The sequence below is a fragment of the Onychomys torridus genome, chromosome 12 (assembly GCF_903995425.1).
Source record: "Onychomys torridus chromosome 12, mOncTor1.1, whole genome shotgun sequence".
Classification (NCBI taxonomy): domain Eukaryota; kingdom Metazoa; phylum Chordata; class Mammalia; order Rodentia; family Cricetidae; genus Onychomys; species Onychomys torridus.
This window is the reverse complement of record NC_050454.1, coordinates 42909793-42933978: the sequence shown is the minus strand read 5'-3', so window position 1 is coordinate 42933978 and position 24186 is coordinate 42909793. Positions and strand designations below refer to the sequence as shown.

The 24186-nt window shown below is 36.7% G+C and overlaps 1 protein-coding gene across 2 annotated transcripts in view; it reads left to right on the top strand.

The window, feature by feature from the left end:
• The window catches only part of Znf654 (zinc finger protein 654), a 54924-nt gene extending 32160 nt beyond the window's left edge, over positions 1-22764 (top strand). Inside the window, exons 3-9 of one of the 2 annotated variants that reach the window (XM_036203795.1) lie at positions 3291-3372; positions 11552-11687; positions 14187-14389; positions 14942-15081; positions 18382-18481; positions 19614-21909; positions 22722-22764. In XM_036203795.1, the coding sequence (XP_036059688.1) occupies positions 3291-3372; positions 11552-11687; positions 14187-14389; positions 14942-15081; positions 18382-18481; positions 19614-21909; positions 22722-22729 (2965 nt within the window). In that variant the 3' untranslated portion in view covers positions 22730-22764. Of the gene's footprint in view, positions 1-3290; positions 3373-11551; positions 11688-14186; positions 14390-14941; positions 15082-18381; positions 18524-19613; positions 21910-22721 lie in introns of both variants that reach the window. The other variant, XM_036203794.1, reaches the window with a different exon arrangement.
• Positions 22765-24186: the final 1422 nt, after the last annotated feature.

Genomic DNA, 24186 nt, shown 5'->3' with positions numbered 1-24186 from the left:
GCAGCAAGGAAGCAGAAGAGAGGAAGGTACCAGAGACCCACGATCCCCTTCATGAGTACACAAATAAGGACTTAAGGAGTGTTACTGGACCCTCCCAACAGTGCCAGAAGCTGGCAATCAAGCTTTAACTTGTGACTATTGGAAGATTTTTTACATGAAGCCTGCTGTTTAGTGTAGTTGTTAAGCTAAACAGATTTTCAGTGTAGATGGAATAGCCATCCATTAGAAGATAATGCTGTCTAAGGGATAGTTTCTGAAACTATGTTGTGGCCACACAGGATTGGTAACTTAATGGGAGGGCTGTGAAAAAATTGAAAACATTAAAGTTTGTAAACATGAAATGATGAAAACTTAATTCAAGTTCAGTGTGTGATGAATTCAAGGTATTTCTGGTTCTGTTCACCTGTGTTGCATCATACAGCTTCACTTCAGCCTTGGTTCTGAACACACAACATGATATGTTGTACTTACTGTGCTATCATGCTATGTAATACCAGCAAATGTGGCCTCAAACACCTTGGCTCAGAATAAAAAATACTTATGTTATAAATTGAAGCATTTTCACTATATGTGCAAATTTTTCTACTTAGAGAAACATAATGGTAGAATTATAGAAAACAAGACTTTAAATAGTTTCCCACCATTCCTCAGCATATAAGCACCAAATTAGTATATCTTTGTATTGTATTGTATTGTATTGTGTTAGAATTTTTGACTATAAAAGTTGCTATTTGAGCCAGGCGGTGGTGGCGCACGCCTGTAATCCTAGCACTTGGGAGGCAGAGGCTAGTCCAGGACAGGCTCCAAAGCTACGGAGAAACCCTGTCTTGAAAAACCAAAAAAATAAAATAAAATAAAATAAATAAGTTGCTAGTTGAGAGGTGGTTTGACTCTTACAAAGAAATGAATTTGGGTTTGGGATTAGGACAGAATTGAAGGCAATTTCTGAAAGGCCCCAAACATACTATGTATTTTTGTACTATGTATTTTTATTAAGGAGCATTCTCAACATTGATGATTATAAAACCAAAATATCAGTCAACTCACACAACATATTCTATGTCCTACATTATAAATATTCAACCAATGTATAATTTCCTGTGTAACAGTAAAGAACGTGTATGGAAATTTGCTTTCATCTTTAGTAAGTAAAATTAGATGTATAATGAATTATTTTACAGTAAATTTTTCTGATTATTGTCAATAAGGGATTTGTATACCTCCACACCCAGGATCATGTAAACATTTTTTTGAGTGAAAAGGAATAACTGTAGTGGTATTTGCTCTGCCCATGACCTTGGGGTATATGGCCTAAAGGAGGCGGTTTTTCCTGCTGTGTGCTCCTGGCAATGGTTACAAGAACCAATGTCTTGTGAGTCACCTGACCCTTCTCCAACTCCTTATAAGAGAGGTCTCATACGTACAACGGCAGGAAGCACTGCCTCCTTTGGGCCTTATAGCCCACGGTCATGGGCGGAGCAAATACCACTACAAACAACAAGGAAAAAAGTTTAAAGAAACCCAACTGTGAGGTTCAAATGCCTAAAGAGGTTTGTACCAAGCCAAGCTGACTCTTACTAATAGTTAATGTGGCTGGTGACTCTGTGTTGAAGCTTGTCTACCATTTCTGAATAATCTAGGGTCTTTAAGGATTCTACCAAGTATCTACCAAGCTCTACTAGTGGAACAATGCCTGAATGATGGCACATCTGTTTACAACATGGTTTGTTGAATATTTTAGTCCAGTCTGGAGACCTACTGCTTAATGAGAAAGATTTCTTTCAAAGTATACTGTTTGCAGTCAATGGACCTGTTTGCTCAGGTGAAAGTTTACAATGAGATCAATGTTATTTTAATGCTTATATATCTATTTTTCAATGAGCAGTAACTTAAACTTTCATGTCTTATTATTTGAGAATTTTATTTTGTAAGGTGGTACTTGTCTTAGGTAGTGATCCCTTGATGGATCTGAGCAAATTATATTATAAACCTTCTTTTCTGGAAATGGGTCATCATTCTAGGTTGCAATGAAACAAACACTTGTAGTTCATAGGAGGGAGGGAGGGAGGGAGGGAGGGAGGGAGGGAGGGAGGGAGGGAGAGAGAGAGAGAGAGAGAGAGAGAGAGAGAGAGAGACAGAGACAGAGACAGAGAGAGAATATATATGTATAGAAAAGTTGATTCAAACCTTCATGGATAACTTTTGAAAGGTTCAAGACTCCAGTAGAAGAATTAGCTGCAGATGTAGTAGAAAGATCAAATTAGAATTACACATGAAGCCATATAAATTTAAGTTACTTCTTATGAATAAGTATAGTGCTTTTAGATGGCCCTGGATAGGCACCTATCAGAGCTATTTGATAAGTTGACACAGGTAGGTTTCTTGAATCAGAAGTTCGAGGTTAATCTTTGGGCATAGGGAGACTCAGTCTCTAGTGCAAAAAGAAAAATGGTTTTTGAGATAGAATCTACTCTTGGTGAAGAGTAGATTAAATATTGCTAAAAGGTCAACAAAAGACTAATATACTACCAAACTCAGTTGATAAAGAGGTTGGAAAGTTTCATTCCAATTTTTACCAAGATCACAGATTTTCTCCTCCCTGGTGCTAGGGATTGAACCGAGGGTGTTGCTCATTCTAGGCAAGAACTCTACCACTGAGCTACATCCTTAGCTCATTCCAATTTTGTGAAGTTCTACTTCATGTTGTAGCATGGTGATGCTGTCTGAATCATATTCCAAAGAAGTCTTTGTGAAAAGGAGAACGAATTGATGTGGCAACTTCATTATTTTTTTTCTCTTTTTTTCATTATTAGAGTATATTCATTGTACAAAATAATGGTTTTTATTATAAGATTTTTTTTTTATCCACCGATATAATAAACTTTGCCTGTATTCATCCCATCAGTACTCTCACTTGTTCACCCTTCTTTCTCCCACTGGGTGTTTTTTGGTAGTGGGGAGGTTGGGAGGAGGGCAGTGTTTCATGTATTCCAGCTGGCTTCAAACTTACGTGACTGAGGATGACCATGAACTTCTGATCTTGTTTTCACTTGCCAAGTGCTGGGATTAGAAACATGTACCGATACACCTCTTCTGTGCTGTCCTAGGGACTGAAGTAGGAGGGCTTTATGTATGCTAACAAAGTACTTTGACAACTGAGCTAAACTCCTAGTCCTTTAATGAGCTTTTTAAAACCAAGTATTTGTAAGTAAAATACTTGGTACTAGATAGATGTTACAACTTGGTAGAACAAAACCACAAAGCAATGAAAATTACATTTTCTTTTTCAGGAGTTTCTTTGAGTTGCTCCTGTTCTTCGGAAGAGATGAGTTTTATGAAGAACCCTTAAAGGATATTCTTGGTTCATTCCAGGTAAAACAATTCAGTATTTTACATTTTATATACACATACATTAATTTGATTCTCTAAAAATACTTTGTCATATTAAATTTTTGCTTAAAAGTTGTTATGTTCACTACAGTGACAGTTTTAAAGATTTCCCTATGCTGGCAGATGAAGAAAATCATAAATCAATTTTAACTGTATTCCCAAGCAGCTTATATCCAGAACACTAATTCTACATTAGGTAGGCCAGCATGGCTACCATGCTTAAAGAACCTAAGCACATGTGGGAATATAGTGACTTTCCCCCCTGTCCAGAGCTTTACCTGGTGAAGAAGCAGTTTTGATGATTACAGAAGCAAACTGCTTGCCCTAGGTTGCTTTTTTCCTCTGCCTAGCTGATTTTCCCATCTCATAGTAACCTTTGCAGGTTGTTTGTTTTGGCCTCTAATGTAGGGGAAGAAAAGAAACAAATCTAGACAAGAATGACCAGTGAAGTGAGATGACTCAGTTGGTAAAATGCCTGCCCTCGAACACATCAGGATCTGAGTTTGGCTTCCAACATCCAGAAAAAAGTTAGGGGCTGGATAGATGACTTAGGGGTAAAAGTGATTGTGGCCAAACTGAATGACTTGAGTTCAAGTCCTGGATCCTCCATGGCAGAAGGAAAAAACAGACCCCCAAGGGGTTGTTGTCTAAATGTCACATGTGTGGTTTGACATGCAGGTGTTCACACATGTACACAAATTATTGTAGAAAAAGTGCTAGACATAGTTGTTATACTTCCGTAATTGCAGTGCAGATACTAGTAGCTCATTGGCTACCCAGTCTAGCTGAACTGAGAAGCTCCAGGTTAAGTTGAAAGACTTTCAAAAATAAGGTGGAGAACAATTGAGGAAGACATCCACCATCAATCTCTGGCCTCTACACTCATGAACACACTTCCGTGTGCACCTGAATGAACTCACACACACGAATATATACATCCATTGCACAAACATAGGCTGCTAAAAGATTTTAAGACTTCTATACATCTAAAATATTTTGGTTCTTTTAGCCATATATTTAGGAAACAGCTGTCTTAGTTAGGGTTGCTGTGAAGAGACACCGTGACCATGGTAACTCTTATAAAGAAAACATTTAATTGAGGTGGGGGCTAACAGTTTCAGAGGTTTAGTCCATTATCATCTTGGAGGGAAGCATGGCAGCTTGCAGGCAGACATGGTGCTGGAGAAGGAGTGTTGATATGCAGGCAATAGGAAATAGATTGAGACAATGAGTAGTATCTTGAGCATATATGAGACCCCCCCCCCAAAGCTGCCTCCATAGTGACACACTTCCTCCAACAAGGCCACACTTCCTAATAGTGCCACTCTGTTTGGGGATCATTTTCTTTCAAACTGCCACATTCCACTCCCTGGCTCCCAAAGGCTTTTAGCCATATCGTAATGCAAAAATGTGTTCAGTTCAACTTCAAAAGTCCTCGTATTATATAACAATCCCAAACTTATTTAAAAGTTCAAAGTTTCTTCATGCAATCTCTTAATTATAATTACCTGTAAAATCAAAATCAAAAAGCAGATCACATATTTTCAACATATGATGGCACAGGATATACATTACCATTCTAAAACATAGGGAAGGGAACATATTAAGGAAATACTGGACCAAAGCAAGACAGAAAACCAGCTGGGCAAACTTCAAACTCTGCATGTCCATGTCTGATGTCAAAATGCTCTTCATATCTCCAACTCCTTTCAGCTTTGTTGACTGCAGCACACTTCTTTCTCTTGGGCTAGTTCCACTCCCTGTTAGCAGCTTTCTTGGACAGGTATTCCATGGCTCCGGCATCTCTAACATCTTGGGGTCTCCAAGGCAATCCAGGCTTCACCTTCACAGCTTGAGGAGATGGCCTCTTTAAGCTTCCATGTAGGGACACCCCTGACACATACCTGGACTCAGCAGCTTTCCTTAATCACTGAGGAAAGTTCTACAACACTTTTATCCTTGAAACCAGAACCACGTGGCCAAAGCTGCCAAATTCTGCTACTTCCTGGGGCTGGAAAATGGCCCCTTTGTTCAATTAGATCTTCACCAGCTTTCTGTTTTTGATAGCTCCTTTCACTGCTTAAACTTGGCTGTCCTAAAACTTGCTCTGTAGACCAGGCTGGCTCAGAGATTTACCAGCCTCTGTATTCCAAGTGCTGGGATTAAAGATGTTCACCACCACACCCAGCTCTAAGCTTTTCTTTAATTTCTTTTCACAAATTGGAAACCTAGCTGGGTGTGATCTTACTCTGAGGTCACCACTCCCTTTATTTATTTATTTTTTAAAACACACCACAAACACACAGTAGTACTCTTCTCATCCATGTGTTTTACTGTTCATCAGCACTTCTTTGGGGTTGGAATAAAATATGGCATGCTTGAAGCACCTTCAGGGGCTGATCTGTAACCTGTCATATATAATATTACTATAGTGTTGAAGGTTTATGACCATTAAGGAGTTTACCTGTATTATGAAAATTATATTCAGTATTCTACTGTGCCCATTCTTAGTTCAACAAAATAGATCAAAATACCTGTTTTCCTAATATCAGCACTTGGTAGGCAGAAACAGGCAGCTCTCTGTAAATTCAAGAGCACTTTTATCTTCATAGTGATTTCCAAATCAGCCAAATCAGCCAGAACTACATAGTGAAATTCTGCCTCACAGATACACAAATAGGAAATAACAAAAATCAAAGCAAAACTTTTCATAATATTCATAATCTATTCAGATTATATATTCAAGGTTTTTTGTTTTGTTTTGTTTTTTTGTTTTTTTTGTTTTTCCAGACAGGGTTTCTCTGTGTAGCTTTGCACCTTTCCTGGAACTCACTTTGTAGACTCGGCTAGCCTCAAACTCACAGAGATCTGCCTGGCTCTGCCTCCCAAGTGCTGGGATTAAAGGTGTGCATCACCACCGCCCAGCTATATATTCAAGTTTTTAACACTTCTTAATTTCCCATTGCACTTTTGTGTTTGACACTTGTTTTTGGTAATGTACTCTTGAACTTCTCTGCTCGGCAGATGTTTATTGAGTCCACACACTGTGCTCAGCACTAAGCTCCATGGGAAACAACAGTAAGCAGGATAGTTGTGGCAGAAAGATAATAAGTCAAAACTTTTAAGTGAGTATTTTGGAAAGCAGCAGCTACATTAGAGTTAAACCAGATAGGAGCAAGAGAATGCTGGCACAGTGGTACCGGAGAAAGGACATGTCAGTGTTAAATGATGGGCTCGGAGAGTATGGCTGTGCACTGATTCTGGGAACCATCTTAGTGGCTGGAGACATTGAAAGATTTTTTTATTCCTTTTTTATATGCGCATATATACATATATATAAAGTTTTGTTTTATGTATCTGGGTGTTTTTGTCTACATGCATATTTTTCCAGCTTCAACTAAGGTTATTTTTTACTTAAAATGTATGTTAATGTCTGTGAAGAAATATATCTTGTATTTTTTCTCTTGTGAGCAGAATATAATCAGTTATTGAAAATCTGCCACAATCAGCTCCCACACCCCAAGAAAACCCTTAAGGGAAAGTTAGATATGTGTGTGTGTGTGTGTGTGTGTGTGGTGTTACAGTCAAAAGGGGCTAGATCAATAAATCTGTGGGATGAAAACCTCAAATATTTACTGAAGAAGCCTAATTTTGACAGTGTATATAAAAATGGAAACTAAAATATGTTTAATTGGTGGCTAGAAAGATGGCTCAGTGGTTAAAAGCATTGGCTGCTCTTCCAACAGACCTGGATTCAGTTTCTAAACACCTACATGGAGATTGACAACTGTCTGTAACTCCAATTCCAGGGGATCTAAAACCCTCACTCAGACATACATGAAGACAAAACATCAATGCCATAAAATAAAAATAAATAAAAATGGCCGGACGGTGGTGGCGCATGACTGTAATCCCAGCACTTGGGAGGCAGAGGCAGGTGGATCTCTGTGAATTCGAGGCCAGCCTGGTCTACAAAGCTAGTCCAGGACAAGCTCCAAAGCTACAGAAAAACCCTGTCTCGAAAAACAAAACAAAAAATTAAAATATGTTTAATTGTAAGAAACAGAGGAAAAGATATTATCATCTATGAAGGGGACATTTGCCAAGTGTACCATACATGTAACATTGGAAATGAAAATAATTGATGTTAGAATTAAGGTTAGATTCTTGAACTATTTTCTGAAGACTATATTCTTAGTATATTGGATGAGATAAAGCTTTAGTAACTTTTCATTAGCATTTATCTACTTAAAGGAGCTAACTGCTTCATAATTCTTATATACAGTTCCCTGAGAAATGCTTGCTTTTGGTGTTTAAAAATAATTTTATGTTTGAAAAATATCATATCTGTTGAATTTACATAATTTAGGGAGGTATAAAAGGCAGTTATATTTAAGCTGTTTTTTTTCTCCCAGATAAGGTCTGTCCAGGAAGTCACTATGCCTAGACTGGCCTTGAACTCACAGAGATCCATCTGTCTCTGCCTCCTGAGTGCTGGGACAAAAGGTGCGTGCCACTATCCCTGGCTGAAGCATAATCTTAAGTAAGAGACTGTTAGCCCAAGAAGCTAGGTTCAAGTGTTTAAAAGATTGAACTGTCACCACCAATGTATTATACGTTTTCTGAAAGAGCAGAATCCTGGTCATGGAATAGCAGTTATCTCGAGAGGATATTAAATATTGTGCAGTAATAGTCTTTCCATACAGTATCCAATTTGTTAATAAACAAAGATATTATATTCTGACCTCCTTGATGTCTGCTGTTGTCAAGAGCAGCATGTAAATGACCAAAATAAATGATAAGATTAGCATTTTGTAAGAAGTTCTAAGAACATATTAGGGTTAAGATATTCATTGTTCACTGAAAGCAGGCTGTAATACAGAGTTAATATTGTCAACATATTAATGCTTGAGGCAGTCCATATTTTCTCAGATAACATATATCACAGAAAAGTAGGCATGTGGAATAGTAGTGAATATTAAGGGCAGTCCTATTTAACATAGCGAGGCAAAGAGATTCATTCATTCATCCATTCAGACAAAATCTGGTGGCAGGCAGCATAGAGAGCAATAGGACCTCTTCTCCAGACTGCAAGTGCTTCTTCTACTAAACTGGATTTTGTCTGTATTTCTTTGGTGGGCTCCTGTGTTCAAGTAATTCTTACATACGTACCTTAAGTCTTCAGGTCTTGTGTTATGGGTTAGAACAGTAAGATTAGCACATTGTCTGCTAGTTGTGTTAGTTCATTATTTATTTAAAACATGTTGTGTAAATAATGATGCCCAGTTTAACATTTCTTATACCAATTATAGAAAGGTTTTGTTGAAATCTGTTGACCTCTAAGTTTCTATTGTTCCCCCCTCTGCCCCCCACAGTCTTTTGTGTGCAGTGATGTGCTGTGTATGTCTGTAGTATGTTGTGTGTATGTTGCGTGCTTGTTAGAGTGAGTGTGTGCATGTGTGTGAAGGTGCCCGTGGAGGCTGGAGGTCAACTTCTGGTGGGGTTGTATTCACTCTTAGTCCTTGAAGCAGTAGCTCTCACTGGGCCCGAAGCCCATTAATCTGACTAGGTTGGCTGCCTCATAGGTTCTCCTGTCTCATAGTGATGGACTCCTCAGGCGCTCTCCCTCTCTCTTTGGACTTGTTTGTCTTAGAGCAGGTCTGCCTCTAGGCCCTGACTCTGTTGTCCTTCCCAAAGGACTGTGATATGTAAGGGTGAAGAATAGGGAGTAGGTCAGGGAGTGCCATCAAACATCCGGCCTTTCAGGGATGCGAACTCAGTTCCCCATGCATGGTAAGCACTCTAAAGGATCAAGCCATTCCCTGGCCCTAGTTTCTGTTACAGCCGAGCATTCCACTACCTTCCTTTTCTGTAGATGATGCTCAGGGCCTGACAAATGGGTCAAAACTCATTTAAAACTCCAGGTGAAAGGCTTTTCAACAGCAAATTCTACCTTAAAATGTAAAGATAGCATGCATGCCAATAATAATAACCATAGTGTGGAAGCTGAGTTAGGTTTGTTTGACATAGGAGTCTGGGAAACAGTAATATGTCATACCATAGCTATAGCTACTTACCTATCTTACTCCTAAATTTTCTTGGGGGTATAGCTACAAAAAATGGAAAGATTGTTATGCCTTTCTCTGAGGAACTTTGAGATGTCTAAATAGGGGGCTTTGGAACTTCTTTTTAAAGTAGGGTTTAAACTAAACTTCTACTTGTTTGTTTCTTAGGAAACTGACAGTGTCCAGTTCTAAATACCTCAGCATAACTGACGATTGGCTGGCAATTCATGGCCGTTACACATACTTTTCCTTCGCACATACTGCTTAATAATAAGTGTTCTAGCATGCTGATGAGAAAATGCACATTGTTTTTGATGCTCAGGCAAGTAGGTGTCTTAAAATACATTATTTTTCATACACACAGACACTTTTTTTTCAAAATATTAAACTACTGTAAGAAATGAAAGCTAACATTTATTGAGTGCTTACTATATGTGAGGTAATATCCCAAGAACCTTTTAGTATTGTTGTTTACCCCTCACAACAATCTTATGAAATTTTTTTTAGTAGACAAATGAACTGCTAGAGTACAGAGCTTAACTAATTTGCCCACTCTAGGATTTTTTTTTTACTTGTTAATTTTAATTTGGGGACACCCTTAAATAACATTTAGGAATTAACTTATTTTCTAGTGTTTGAACTTAATGATCCTTTGATCTACTTGATAATATTTTTTTGTTATTAAAAACAAAACAAAACCAAACCCCAAAACCTTGGAGCTCTTTAGTGCAGTACACTCCTAGTTCCTGCTACCTGGAAGCCGAGGTGGGGGACAGATTGAGCTCAGCAACCTGAGACCAACCCAGGGAAAAGGGATACCACATTTGAAACTCCTTTTTCAATTTCTCCCACCTTGTTCCTTAATAAAATAAAGAAACCCCCCTTTCCCCTTAACTAGTAAGTGAAAATAGTATGTAGAAATAATATTTAGCCTAAAATGTAATGCTCAAATGATATAAAACATGATAATTTAATACAAGTAAAGTAACAGCCACCATGAATTTATTAGTTGATGATTCATCTAATAAGCAAAAAAATTTAACACCATTTAAAAAACAATGAAGCAAAATTTATAAGATGCTAAAGTATCTGCCTGAGGCATTTTGTAAGTACAGAAAAACTTCTGGCAATTGTGCTTTAATTGCTATGCAGATAATATTCAACTATATTCAGATACTACCAGCTTCATTATTGTCTTTTTCCTTAAGTGCTCAAGCTCAACACTTTTTAAAAATAAATTTACTCAGTCTTAGTTCATGTTTCAAAAATCTATGACTAAGTGTACTGAACAACTTTTCAAACTTGTAGTGTATAATGATCCAGAGTGAACAGTACAAGTAAACAAACCGTCCGTATTTAAAGCCAGTCCCTCAAACTCAGTAAATAGGATTAAGTGAACCAATTTAATTTCCTTAACAGATTTCACTATTGAAAAGCACCGTATAGATAAAAAATCCAGGGGATGGAGAGTTCTTATTAATTACTGCTCACTTTATTATCTTTATCTAAAACCTGATGTAGACTGCTCCTATCACAGGTTCCTTTCCTCAGCTGGTGTTTCTTCATCTGCTAATCACAAATCTAATTTCCAAACAAAGGGAAGTGGAGTTTTCTGTTTTGAAACCTGTTCCTGCAGTTTAGATTTGGCATAAGTTCAGGGCAAAGCAAGGGACCTGTGTCTCCTGTGCGTTGAGTGTACATTCTGAGCAGCACCTCCCCTTAGGCTCTTGCCTGCCATTGTTGACAGGAAGTTTTTGAATCCATATGTAAATTTAAAAGAACATTTAATTTCCAGCTTTTTGCAACCTGGCTCTTTCCCTACAAGTGATTCACCTGTAAGTTTCACCCTTTGGTTACATTTTATCCCTGTTTTAATGGGACTTTTCTCAATCTGATCATGTATATCTGTGTAATCTTTGGCATTAAGCCTATTTGTTATTAATAGGGTTTTGTCACCCTACTTAGGTCGCAATGGTACCCTTTCTCTTACAACTTAGTAGCTATTACATGGCCATCAGTCACTTTATGGACAACGACGATCAAGTAGTTTTTAACCCCTTTAAATTCATGAAGCCGAAATGATTTTTCTCTCGTAGGAATGCCAGAATCACCTCCGCAGATATGGAAATGTGAATCTGGAACTGGTGACTCGAATCATTAGAGATGGTGGCCCATGGGAAGATCCAGTGTTGCAAGCTGTTCTTAAAGCCCAACCGACATCTCAGGAGATAGGTACTTCAGGAGAGTCAAAACCCCAGCCATTGCTTATCTAACTTGGCCCAAAGTGCTTCTTGATGCCAGCATTGTTACAGTTCTTTCTAGTAATGGTGCCATGGCTGCTGATGTATTTACTGGATGTTACAGGGAATTTATTTTATCTTTTTGGTTGCATTTTAAAAATCGTTTTAAGTAGGAATGCTTTTTTTGTTTGTTTGTTTGTTTTGTTTTTGTTTTTAAACCCCAAACCCTAAACTTCCTTTCATAAAAAGAACATGAAGAGTATCCATTGCATAGGAGTTCTCTTGTGAAGCTTGGAACTCTGAATTTATTATTCCTGTTACTATGGTAACAAACTACTGTATCTGTATCTATAGTTAGTTCAATGCCCAAGTGCACAGTAATTGCTTAATACTGACACATGTGGGTTGAAGGATCACATGATGAATGAATGAATCAATTAAATTTCAAATATGATAGAAATAGTATTTCCTAAACTAATAAAAATTTGTCTCATCCCCTCATTACTTACATCCTTCTTTGATATCAGCTCCTGATCCACAGTGGACTCTTAGGAGCTAAAATTTCTACCTGAAGCCAGAGGCTCTCTTCTCTACTCCTACCTATTAATTCTTTCGTTTCCCATAGTATTAAAATGCTCTGAGTTCTAAGATATGTCAGATCACCAAAATTTAGGATGTAAGCTTAACTATTAGTGAATAAGCACAAAAATGGAAAAAATATTTTGAAATCATGGAGAGAGTTTATAAAGTGCAATGATAAGAAAGTGCAAGAGAACAGACAAGCCCTTCCAACTTGGGAACAGATTACACTAGCATGTGTTGAACATGTTAGGATATTTCCATTTGCACAAGATTAAGAGGTGGAGTGTGTGGAGGAGGGACTATGATGCCGGGCTTAATACTAAGTGTGGAGAAAGGGACACATGGGAAGCTGCTGCTTGATGGTTTGATCTTGGAAAGCACTTAGAGAGGATCAAGAGGGAGACAGTTGGAACTGAGGCGAAAGACTTGCTTATTGAGGAAAGTTATAAAGAGTAAATATAAGAAAGATAAGGGGCATAATGAAAGGAAACCAGGAAATGTGGCCAGAGAAGATAGAGGGTAGTACCAGGAAAGCCATACATGGGAGAAGGCAGGAGCTACCTTGATCTTGATGGCTCAGAAGGGAAAAGCACTTGCTGCACGTGCTTGTTAATCCGAGTACAATCCGAATGGCAAGCTTATTAACCTGAGTACAATACACACGTGCATGCACGCACACATTGCCTCTCTCTCTCTCTCTTTCTCTCTCTCTCTCTCTCTCTCTCTCTCTGTCACACACACACTAATAACAGTATTTTTTTTATATAATTTTTTAAGAGTGCAGAAGAGAAGAAAATTAGGTTTTTAAGGGAGCTTTTAGGCTTCTTTGAGTCAGAGCCAGAGCTGTTGTTAGCTGGTGTGAAGGCTGGTTGGTGGCCTTCAGGTGGGCATCCCATTCAAATCATGAACATGCCTTTGCTAACTGACTAGCACTCCTCCTTTGGGCAGAGGTGCTCTGGAGCCCTTTTAACGTCAATGACTCTTCTTTTGGGAGTAGTCATTATGGTAAAGTTCAGACTGAAAATTTATTTTTTGCATTAACTCCAAGTCAGCGTTTACTTATACATTTTAAACAGAAATATAAGTAAAATATTTGAGTCAAAATATAGTCCATCAACACTTTAGTAGATTTTGATGAAACTTAAATAATTGCAAAATGTTTGGATTTAACAATCATAAACTATAGGTTCCACTTTAGTCTCTGCCACTGATTTCTTTGTCATTGGAAAAGTCATTTAATCTCTGAACTGAATAGTATAGCACCTGTCATAAGGTTGTTGTTAGGCTTAAATAAACTTACAGAGTTAAGTGTGTTTGTATAGTATGAAAATGAAAGTAAGCATAAATTAGTAATTATCCTTGGTGAGATGTGAACACAGTAATAGACCTCTTTGGCACAACTTTGCATTAATTTTATTTAATATTTATTTATTCATGATTCAGCTTTTTCATTAACTTAGCTTACACTTCTCTACAGTTAATCTGATTTAATGTGCTTTTAATGTACTAATTTAGCATTCAGTCTTTTATAATAATGAGAATGTGGGACTACAAGAAACGAAAGTGTGTAATCTTAGACTAGAGGAGCATTTTACACTTGCTACTTGAAACATTCTAATGCATTGATGAACTAAAGAACATTTGATTTTTTTTCCCCTTTTATACAGTTTTAAGTCTGTTTTTACTCCTTTTTTTAGACTAAGAAGAAGTCAACTAGTATTTCTTGAGCACTGTTTTGGTGTTTTATTTTCACTTTGTCAGCCGTATTAACTGACTATGCAAAAATAAAATTTTATTATGAAGCATGTTACTTAAATCTAATTAGATAGGATGTTTTAGTTGTAAAGTTTCAAGCAAAGTTTGAATATTTTTTGAGAGTAATAATATGTTTTCTTTTTTTTTAATATAGTGAACAAATACTTAAGTTCTGAAAATCCACTGTTCTTTGAACTACGTGCCAGATACCTAATTGCCTGTGAACGCATACCTGAAGCCATGGCTCTTATTAAATCTTGTATAAATCACCCAGAAATCGGTAAAGACTTGTACTTCCATCAAGCACTCTTCACCTGTCTGTTTATGTCACCTGTAGAAGATCAGCTATTCCGGGAGGTATCATTTGAGATGATTTTTTTCCTATTACCATTTTAGCCTTACTAAAATTAAAACAGAAGCCCACTGTTAGTGAATTTCTTTTGCAGTAAACCAAAGATTTAGAGATCACATTATCTAAATGTGTTCTCTTATGACCATTCTTTAGGTTCATGTGAACTTGTCAGAATCTGATATTAACAAATGATTGAATTAATACAATGTATTTACTAAATTTGTGGTATGATTCAGACATCAAATAAAAACTGAGAAACATCATTTCCCTCTTAAAGTGCTAAGAAGCTAAATGCTTATGTTTGCTTTTCACAATAAAAGAAGGAATTCTTTCCTAATCTGAATCTTACTTTCCCATAGGCATTGATGACCTTGCAAGTACTTGTGAAATGCATATGCTATACTCTAAAACTATGAGACCATGAAAGTATTTCAATAGTGTATAATTGTAAAAGAAACTAGAATCTACCAGTACTTGCAAGTATTTTAAACAGTAACCGCAACTAGATTTTTATGCATTGTTGATGACAGGAACTGATTCTTCCTTTCGTCTTATAGCATTTGTTGAAAACTGACTGCAAGAGTGGAATTGATATCATCTGTAACACTGAAAAGGAAGGCAAGACTTTGCTAGCCTTACAACTCTGTGAATCCTTTCTTATTCCACAGCTCCAGAATGGGGACATGTACTACATATGGTAAGTGTTTCTGATCATAAGTAGAAATGGAGAAATGATGAAGAGGAGGAGGATTGATTAGAGGATTTGGACTTTATATTTTCCTTACAGTTGTGTGAAAGTGTTCAACTATTTAAAAAGGTTTATATTTATTAATTTTTAATTATGTGTGTATGTGTATGGGTATGTACATGTGCATGTGAGTGCGGATACCCTTGGAGACCAAAAGAAGGCATCAGAACATCTGGAGCTCGAGTTGACTGGTATTTGTGAACCATCAAACACGGGTGCTAGGAACTGAATTAGAGTCTTCCACAACAGCACTACAAGTTCTTAACCACCAAACCCTCTCTCCAGCCACATTTTGGCGGGGGAGGCTGGGGGATACAGGGATGTATTTTGCTTACCAAGTCCAACCCCCCATCTTTGATTTAACACAGACAAAAGGGAAATTAAACTCTTACCACCTAAGAATTAAAAAAACAAAATAAAACTTGTGTGTGTGAAGAATGTCCATTTAAAATCTCATTATTTTGGAATAAGTTGGGAAATATATATATTTATAATATATTCATTTGTAAAATACTAAAGGACTATTTATCTTATAGTTTTCAGCTATCACTTTGTCTTATACATCTGTTGCAGTTAGGCCATATATGTTCCTAAATATAATTCATATTGATCTGTTTGCTTTCTTTATCCATCTCCCTTTTACAAAAACACTCTTTATTTAAAATGTTTACCATCATCTTTAATCTCATTTTATGTGCACACTTATCTTACTAAATTCCTCAAGAAGCTTCAGCATTTAGGAATATAATAGTTACCAGATTATCTGGATGGGGCAATAGCTTATAGAATAGTTGCTTGGCATCTGTGAAACAATGGTAACAGCCCCAAAATAAATAAAATACCCTAGATTATCAACTAACAAAAATTTGTTGAACAATTTTAAGGTATCTTCAAAGCTAAATGTGTTTCAGGAGGCCAAAAAATGTTGCACATAGCCACTCCTTAGAAGTAGGTACTACTCCAGCTTGAATAGGATCGTGAGAATGAAAATGCTTAGCTGGCATGCTACTGTTAATAAATGGAGGTCAGTGATCTTCAGTGTTATCCTTAATCTCCTAGGTGTCTGGGTGACACATTCTCAAACATACTTGAGCAGTTACCATACATTACCTCCTGGATAATCCAACCGCATGGCTGCAGTTCCTAGGCTTACATTAATGCTTGCCAAAGCTGGCCATATTGGGCTTTCGGTCCCCATTGGCATCAGAAGGGGAGAGTTTTTCACGAAGGCCCAGTAAGTTTCTGCCATGTTGGGCTTCAGCTGCAGCCATAGGGAGTACATAGCGCTCAGAAACCCAATGAGGAATCTCATTGTCCTGAGGAAAGGCATAATCAGAGCCCTGGGCCCACACCAACCCCAGATCGGGTCCCCTCCAAGTAGAAAGATCCTTCCATCACTCCATAGGGTGATTTGCAACAGGAGCCCTCTGGTGCTTATCTGTACTGGATAAATAAATAAATATTTAATTGAATCTTATTGTGAACATTGACTTTTTTAGTGTTTAAATGTCAGTTACTGTCTCCATCATACATTGTGTTACTGAGGAGATTTGTGTGCATTAGTCTTAGGAAATATGATTCATAAAATACATAAACAAGCCCATCCAGCATCTCAGGAAGGCAGAGTGCTTCAGGAGATTTAAAACCAAAATCACTGTGAGTAGCAAACACATTGTTGCTTCCTCACTAGAGCAGTGATAATCATTTAAAAATTTTTCATAACATAGGATAATGGAGTAATGAATTTTTAACTGAAGAATGTTTGTTACTCTGTCCTGGCCCAAAGCACTTTTTTGTTTGTTTGTTTTTGTTTTTGTTTTGGTTTTTCGAGACAGGGTTTCTCTGTAGCTTTGGAGACTGTCCTGGAACTCGCTCTGTAGACCAGGCTGGCCTCGAACTCAATGGAGATCCACCTGCCTCTGCCTCCCAAGTGCTGGGATTACAGGCGTGCACCACCACCACCTGGCCAAAGCACTTTTTGATACCAGATTTGTTACGTTTCTTTCTAGTGGAATTATATTTACATGGTGTTACTTACAAGATAACGCCCTCTTAATGCAGACAGGAGCCCAGTGTCCAGTGAGCCCAAATCTGCTTGCATGTGTTGATGGGTTGGGCTCACAAGACATAGAATAAATAACTTTTGAAAAAAGGAAAACTTTCTACTAACTATTTTATTAGTTCTAAATTACAATACTTTGCATAACTTTATGGCACATTTTAAAGTATGCTATTTTTCTGAGTTATATCCTTATATTCTGTTTTTACCTCAAAACCCACTGCCTTTATTTGTTCTTGTTCATCCTTGACCATGGATTAGAATCTTTTCTAATCTATCTATAGCTTGTGTGTTCAAAAATATTGCATGTTACCAGAAAAGCACATGATTAAAGATGATATAAAGGGTACAGTTTCAAAATCAGTACTATAATAGTGCTAAAATTTTTAAATTACTTTTAGTATCATAACAGAATGAAATACTCTACAATACTGGTTTCTAAATTTGCAAGCAGTATGTTTATCGCTCTAGTTGGCACTGGAACCTGGGAAAATGAAGCCAATAAATGAGGTGGACTAAAGTCTCATGCAATAGCTAACTTTATTGAGAGCATCAGACCATTTATACTCTGAGGGTTAAGAGGAATCACATGAGTACAGTGTACAATCATAAGGGCAAGCCACACGTGGCAAAAGCATGTTTGTCTATAGAGGCATATAAACAAATAACAATAGCCTGTTGTGATGAATAGTCAGAAGTCAACTCTCTCCTATCTGCTATACCTGGGAGGGACTTGAAAACATTCCAAGAACAATTCTGTGTTTTGGAAGAAAATGGGGCCACAAGACTTTTGTCTCATTTTCTTGGAGTTTTCTCACAAGCATTCAGAATTCATATCACATGACTCCATTCTTGGATGGTGTTCTGACAGTATACTAAAGGTCAATGTGTTTTAAAGTTATAACATCAGTATTAGTGCATTAAAATCAGAACTTCTTTGATTCAACACTATAGATTTTTTAGGTATGCCAACATATCATTGGAAATCATTACTATCAATGCAAAATTATAATTTCTCTTTTATTTTTCTCTCTTCTGTTAATCTCAAAGGTAAGACAGATAATGTGCACATTTATAATTACTTTATATATATATATCCTAGCTAGGATAGTATAGAATTGGGAAAAGGTAACTAATGTCTATACTTGAATAAACTATTTTTATGATATATATCTTTTTCTCATTTACAGGGAGTTGATTTTCATATGGAGTAAACTACAGCTTAAATCGAATCCTTCGAAACAAGTGTTTGTAGATCAATGTTATCAACTTTTAAGAACAGCAACTAATGTGAGAGTCATATTTCCTTTCATGAAAATCATTAAAGATGAGGTACATAAGATATTTATCCTTTTAGTTTTAGATTTGTAAGGCCGTATTTTCTGTATGTCACAATCTGTTCTCTCCAGCTTCAAACATTCAGCATGGTACATGGAATAGAGGGAAAAAAGCCAGTCTCTTGTTACTTAATTTGAGAACAATTGCTTCAGTATGAAATGTTTTTCTTATGACTTAAGCAAATTTGTCATTTTTACCATATAAGTTCTGTTTTTGAACATTAATTTATAAATGGTCTGATCATACCCATTCACTGTCTCAGAAAATCTTAGTTGATAGTAAAACTCTATCTAGTTAAGTGAGATTACATATAAGAGACAAAGAGAACAGGAGGCTTGCAAATGGTTATGTTTTCCTATAATCCATAACCATATGTACGCAGTATGACATGCAACACACACAGATACCTTATAACATAAAGACATTCTGATTTCTTGTCCTGTTCAAATAAGTATTGATTATTCAATCATTAGAGGCATAAAATCAACTGCAGTGGATCTTTAAAAATTCTGCAGTAATAGCTAATATAATTACCATGAGCAGAAGTAAAAGTTGACTTGTTCTCATACAATTTCTAGTAGGCTTATTATTATACTTTATTAGATATGTATGATGCCCCCTTTCATATTTGTATAAAGCACTTGCCTAGCATGTATAATAATAACAATAATAATATCCTATAATACAGTATTATAAGTACTATTTAATATGACAAAGTTTGCGCAGATCTTTAAAAAAGTTACTTCTTGGAATCTATTCTAAATGGTATGCATTAGCCTTTTTGTCAGAGAATGAGAATGATCCCCCAAGGAAGCCCAGAATGGAAAGAAATTCTACAATTCGCAAACATTTTTATACTGTGGTTATTGGTCTTTTCACACTTGAAAATTAAATATAAACCTATATCAGGTTATTATCATTTAATAGAAGATATATGTTATAGAAGAGTAAAAACCCCATAAAACTTCCCACACTTCAGAACACTGTTTATAAAGCTTTCCCTTTTGGAGTTGTATTTAAAATGCTTCAGCAGTTAGAATGATGTTTTAAGTTATATTTAGTGGGATTATTTTTGTTTTTCCAGGTTGAGGAAGAAGGTTTACAAATTTGTGTTGAAATATGTGGTTGTGCCCTCCAGCTTGATCTTCATGATGATCCTGAAACTAAATGTCTAATTTATAAGACAATTGCACATTTTTTGCCAAATGATCTAGAGATCGTCAGGGTTTGTGCTCTCTCAGTATTTTTTCTCGAGCGTTCCTTAGAGGCCTACCACACTGTTGAAGAGCTTTACAGACGTCCTGATGAAGAGTATAGTGAAGGTACAAGTACTGTTCAGAATCGTGTTCGCTTTGAATTACTTCCAATTTTGAAAAAGGGATTGTTTTTTGATCCTGAGTTTTGGAACTTTGTAATGATTAAGAAAAACTGTGTGGCATTACTGCGTGATAAGTCAGCAGTGAGACTTCTGAATGAAAATACACTGGAGAATTCTGCGGGTAGTCTAAAAAAGACAGTGGACCGGCAGAGTGTGGATGAAGGGCTTGACACAGTCCCAGAACAGAGCCCTGGAGAGGCTGATCTTGATGATGTGTCTGGAGTGCAGCCTAAAGGACATGCTAATGTGAAGAGAAGCCTCACTTCTCTTAACACTTCCAAAGTGGATCACAGTGTCCCAAGGCATCGGTGCATGTTATGTAACAAGGAATTCCTCGGTGGCCACATCGTAAGGCATGCCCAGGCTCATCAGAAAAAAGGCAGTTTTTCCTGTGTGATCTGTGGTAGGAAATTTAGAAACAGAGGACTTATGCAGAAGCATTTAAAGAACCATGTTAAGAAGATCCAGAGACAGCAGATTGCTACAGCACAACAGGATGATCCAGAGGTCATCACTCTGGAAGAAATAAACTGTTCCAAATCGTCCATTTCTTTTGAAAATGGAAATTCAAATACTAAGGGTTTAGAAATAGAGACATTGACTGTTCCCAGTGATAGAAACAAAGAGGTCATCCGTGAACACATGGCTGAATTCATTAAAATTCCCATTGGTATACCAGAGAATGCTATTGAAAATGGCAGACCAGACACTTCTTTCAATAATATTTCAGAGTCTTTACCTCAGTGTGATGATGACTATGAAGAGGAAGAAAATGAAGATGATTATGAAGATGATTATGACCTGAATCAAGAAACATCAGTACTTCATAAAATCAATGGAACTGTGTGCCATCCAAAAGATGTATATGCTACAGACCAAGAAGGCAACTTCAAGTGCCCTGCTCTTGGCTGTGTAAGGATATTTAAAAGAATTGGATTTTTAAATATGCATGCAAGGACTGTACATCCAACTGATTTAAATGTGCGGCAAACAGTCATGAAGTGGAGCAAAGGAAAATGCAAATTTTGCCAAAGGCAATTTGAAGATTCTCAACATTTTATAGATCATCTTAATAGACACAGCTATCCAAATGTGTACTTTTGTTTGCATTTTAATTGCAACGAGTCATTTAAGCTGCCATTCCAGCTTGCTCAGCATACAAAAAGTCACAGGATATTTCAAGCTCAGTGTAGTTTTCCAGAATGCCACGAGCTTTTTGAAGATCTTCCTCTGTTATATGAACATGAGGCCCAGCATTACTTAAGCAAAACACCAGAATCATCTGCACAACTGAGTGCAGCATTTCCTAATCATCAGGAAATAGACCCATCTAGTAATGAGAACCAAATGATTTATCAGCCAGTTTCTACTAGTAAATCAAGGAAAGATTCTACAGAACCAAAGACATGTATAGACACTATGGAAAAGAAAACAGACAGTTTAGTTCAGAATGGAAATGAACATTCTGATGATACTGTTTCAAATATAAGCTTGATAGACCAAAAGATGCCTGCCATAGAGCCAAATCCTGAAAATAGTCATAGTACCAGTGACTTAGTCAATGGACACAGTGAAATAGAGCAAACACTGTTAGTTGCATCAGATCCTAATCTGAAAACAGATAGAAACAGGACAGAAAATGGTTCTATTTTACCAAATGTTGTATCACAAGAAAATAGTGCCCTGTCAGTATCTCAGGCACCATCCAAACCAAATCTTACAAGTGAACATACTTCATATGGCTTAATTTTAACAAAGCCATATGTCAGACCTTTGCCTCCCAGTTACCTTGATGAACGATACCTTAGTATGCCAAAACGCAGAAAATTTCTGACTGATCGAGTAGATTCCTGTTCTGATCAAGATAACATTTGTAAAAAACCAGTAAAAAGATTACGATGTGGCAAATGCCTGACCACCTACTGTAATGCAGAAGCACTTGAGGCTCATCTTGCACAAAAGAAATGTCAGACACTCTTTGGATTTGATTCAGATGATGAAAGTAAGTCTTACGTGTTTTCAGTAGCTCTATCTATGGAAAGATACTATCAATATAGCCATAATGTATCTTTGTACTGTTAAAACCATTAACATCTGTGTAGCCCAGATAGTAAAGCACTATTTCACGTTTCCTTTAAATCCACAACCACTATGGTTTTATGAGATTAATATCCTTGTTTTGGATTAAGCAATAAATTCACAAGTCGTTTGTATAGGCTTAGAACTTGTGGAAGCTGGTACTCAGTATTTTTCACTCTTTTCTCCTGATTTTCCTACAATACCATACTCTTTCTACTTCCAGTGGCTTTTCTTCATTCCAAGTTTCACATAATAGAATTTGTAGAAACAGTAATTTTTATCAGCATGGTAGTATCTAAAACAAGTGAAATCAAATTGCTGTCAAAATAGAAGAGTCTGGAGAGATGGCTCAGCAGATAAAATCCTTCCTGTGCAGTGGTGAGGATTAGATTCAGATCCCCAGCACCCATGTAAATGCTAGGCTGGCATAGTGCCTCGCCTGTAATCCCAGCATACAGGAGGCTCAGATGGGATCACCAAGCAAGCTGGTTAGCTAGACAGGCCATTATCTGTGAGCTTTGGGTTCCAGTGAGAGAGCCTGCTCAAATAAAGTGGAGAAGGATCAAGAAAGATAATCCACCATCAGCCTCTGGTCTCCACATGTGCCCACACACAGGCATGCATACACATAAATGTACACTACAAAGCACATGCACACATGGACACCAGAAATATAAGGCTTGCTTTTCTACTATAATCTATAAAATTTGAATTAACATGTATTTTATTTTACAGGTGCCTGATAATGTCTCAGATCTGTTGATCATGCAGTAGTGTTTAAAAAAAAAAAAAACACTACAAGAAAATGCATCATCAGTTTGCTATTTCCCTGATGGCCTTAATTTTAGAGTGGTCTCGGATTACTAAAGAAAAGACAAAGCACATTTTCTGGAATGAACTTGCAGAGGAGATGTGCCAGCTAAGACTCCAAAAGGGTTATAAAACTCCCAAAGTACCAGTTATCCATGAAACCACACTTTTTAAAAGTTTATGGTGATTAATAGCAGCATGTTCAGTTTTGCTTATGTGAAAACACATTTGGATAACTAGTCAGAAATAAAAACCAGCTATGGCCTTACTGAAGAAAGGAAAAAGTTGATTCATTATAATACAAGGTGGCGGGGGAAGCTGGTTTACAATAAACAATGTAAAACATTCTGAAAATGGGAATTGTTTTCTTGTCATGCATATTCATTATGTCTTCCCTTCTGGTCAAACATATTTCATAGAACTGTTCATTGCTCTTTAGTTTGTGATATAATTTAGAAGCTGATACATAGAAATGAAGCTTGATTTATCACCATGCTATCTACTAAAGATTGTAACATTTTTTCCAGATAATTAAGTAGACAGGTCAAAGTTCAGTGAATGGCATGCCACCATTGAAAAATCAAAATCAAAACAAAAACAATGCTTGGCTAATAAGCTCTTGATAAGAACGTTCAGCATTCCACTTCTGTAAAGTCAGTTATATTTAAAAGGCAGCAGTGTTAAGTAAAAAAATATCAGTTACTTTGGGGGGATGCTAGAAGAATCTAAGACCATCACATGCTAGACAGTTGAAGGAAAACACTGAATTGAAAATTCTTCAATGTGAATAATGGTAAAAGCACACTGGGATATTTCTATCTGTACATATTATTAGGACATTGCTTGATGATTCATAGTAAAGTCCTTTAGACATTAGTGTGAGTTATCTAAGTATGGTCCTATGAAAATAATTGGCTTAAAAGTATGTCAGTTAAGAATCAGAACAAGAGTTCATTTTATTCAGTTAGAAGAATTTATTCCAAAGTAAGCCATACTCTAATGTACTTTCTTCAATAGTGATAAATTTGGCTCGCATAATAATTTTTATATTTAAGGAAGTATTTACACCAAAATTCGCACAACAGGAACACAATAAGATATGTTAATGCATTACTGTCCTTGGTGACCATTAATTTTCCTAAGGAAGATTTTAACTTATTGAATTATTAAAACAAATGTTTTACAGATTTAAAAAATCCCCTAGATATTTCCCACCTATCTATTATTAACAGGAGATGCTTAAAGATCTCCTTTACCTAATTGTATATTACTCTAAGATGAGGTAAAGAGACTACAAACACAAAGGCGAATTCTTTAGACACATTTTACATTACTGTCAACTGAGTGTTCCAGTTATTCCGGCAATCTCATCACACATATTAAAAGTTTT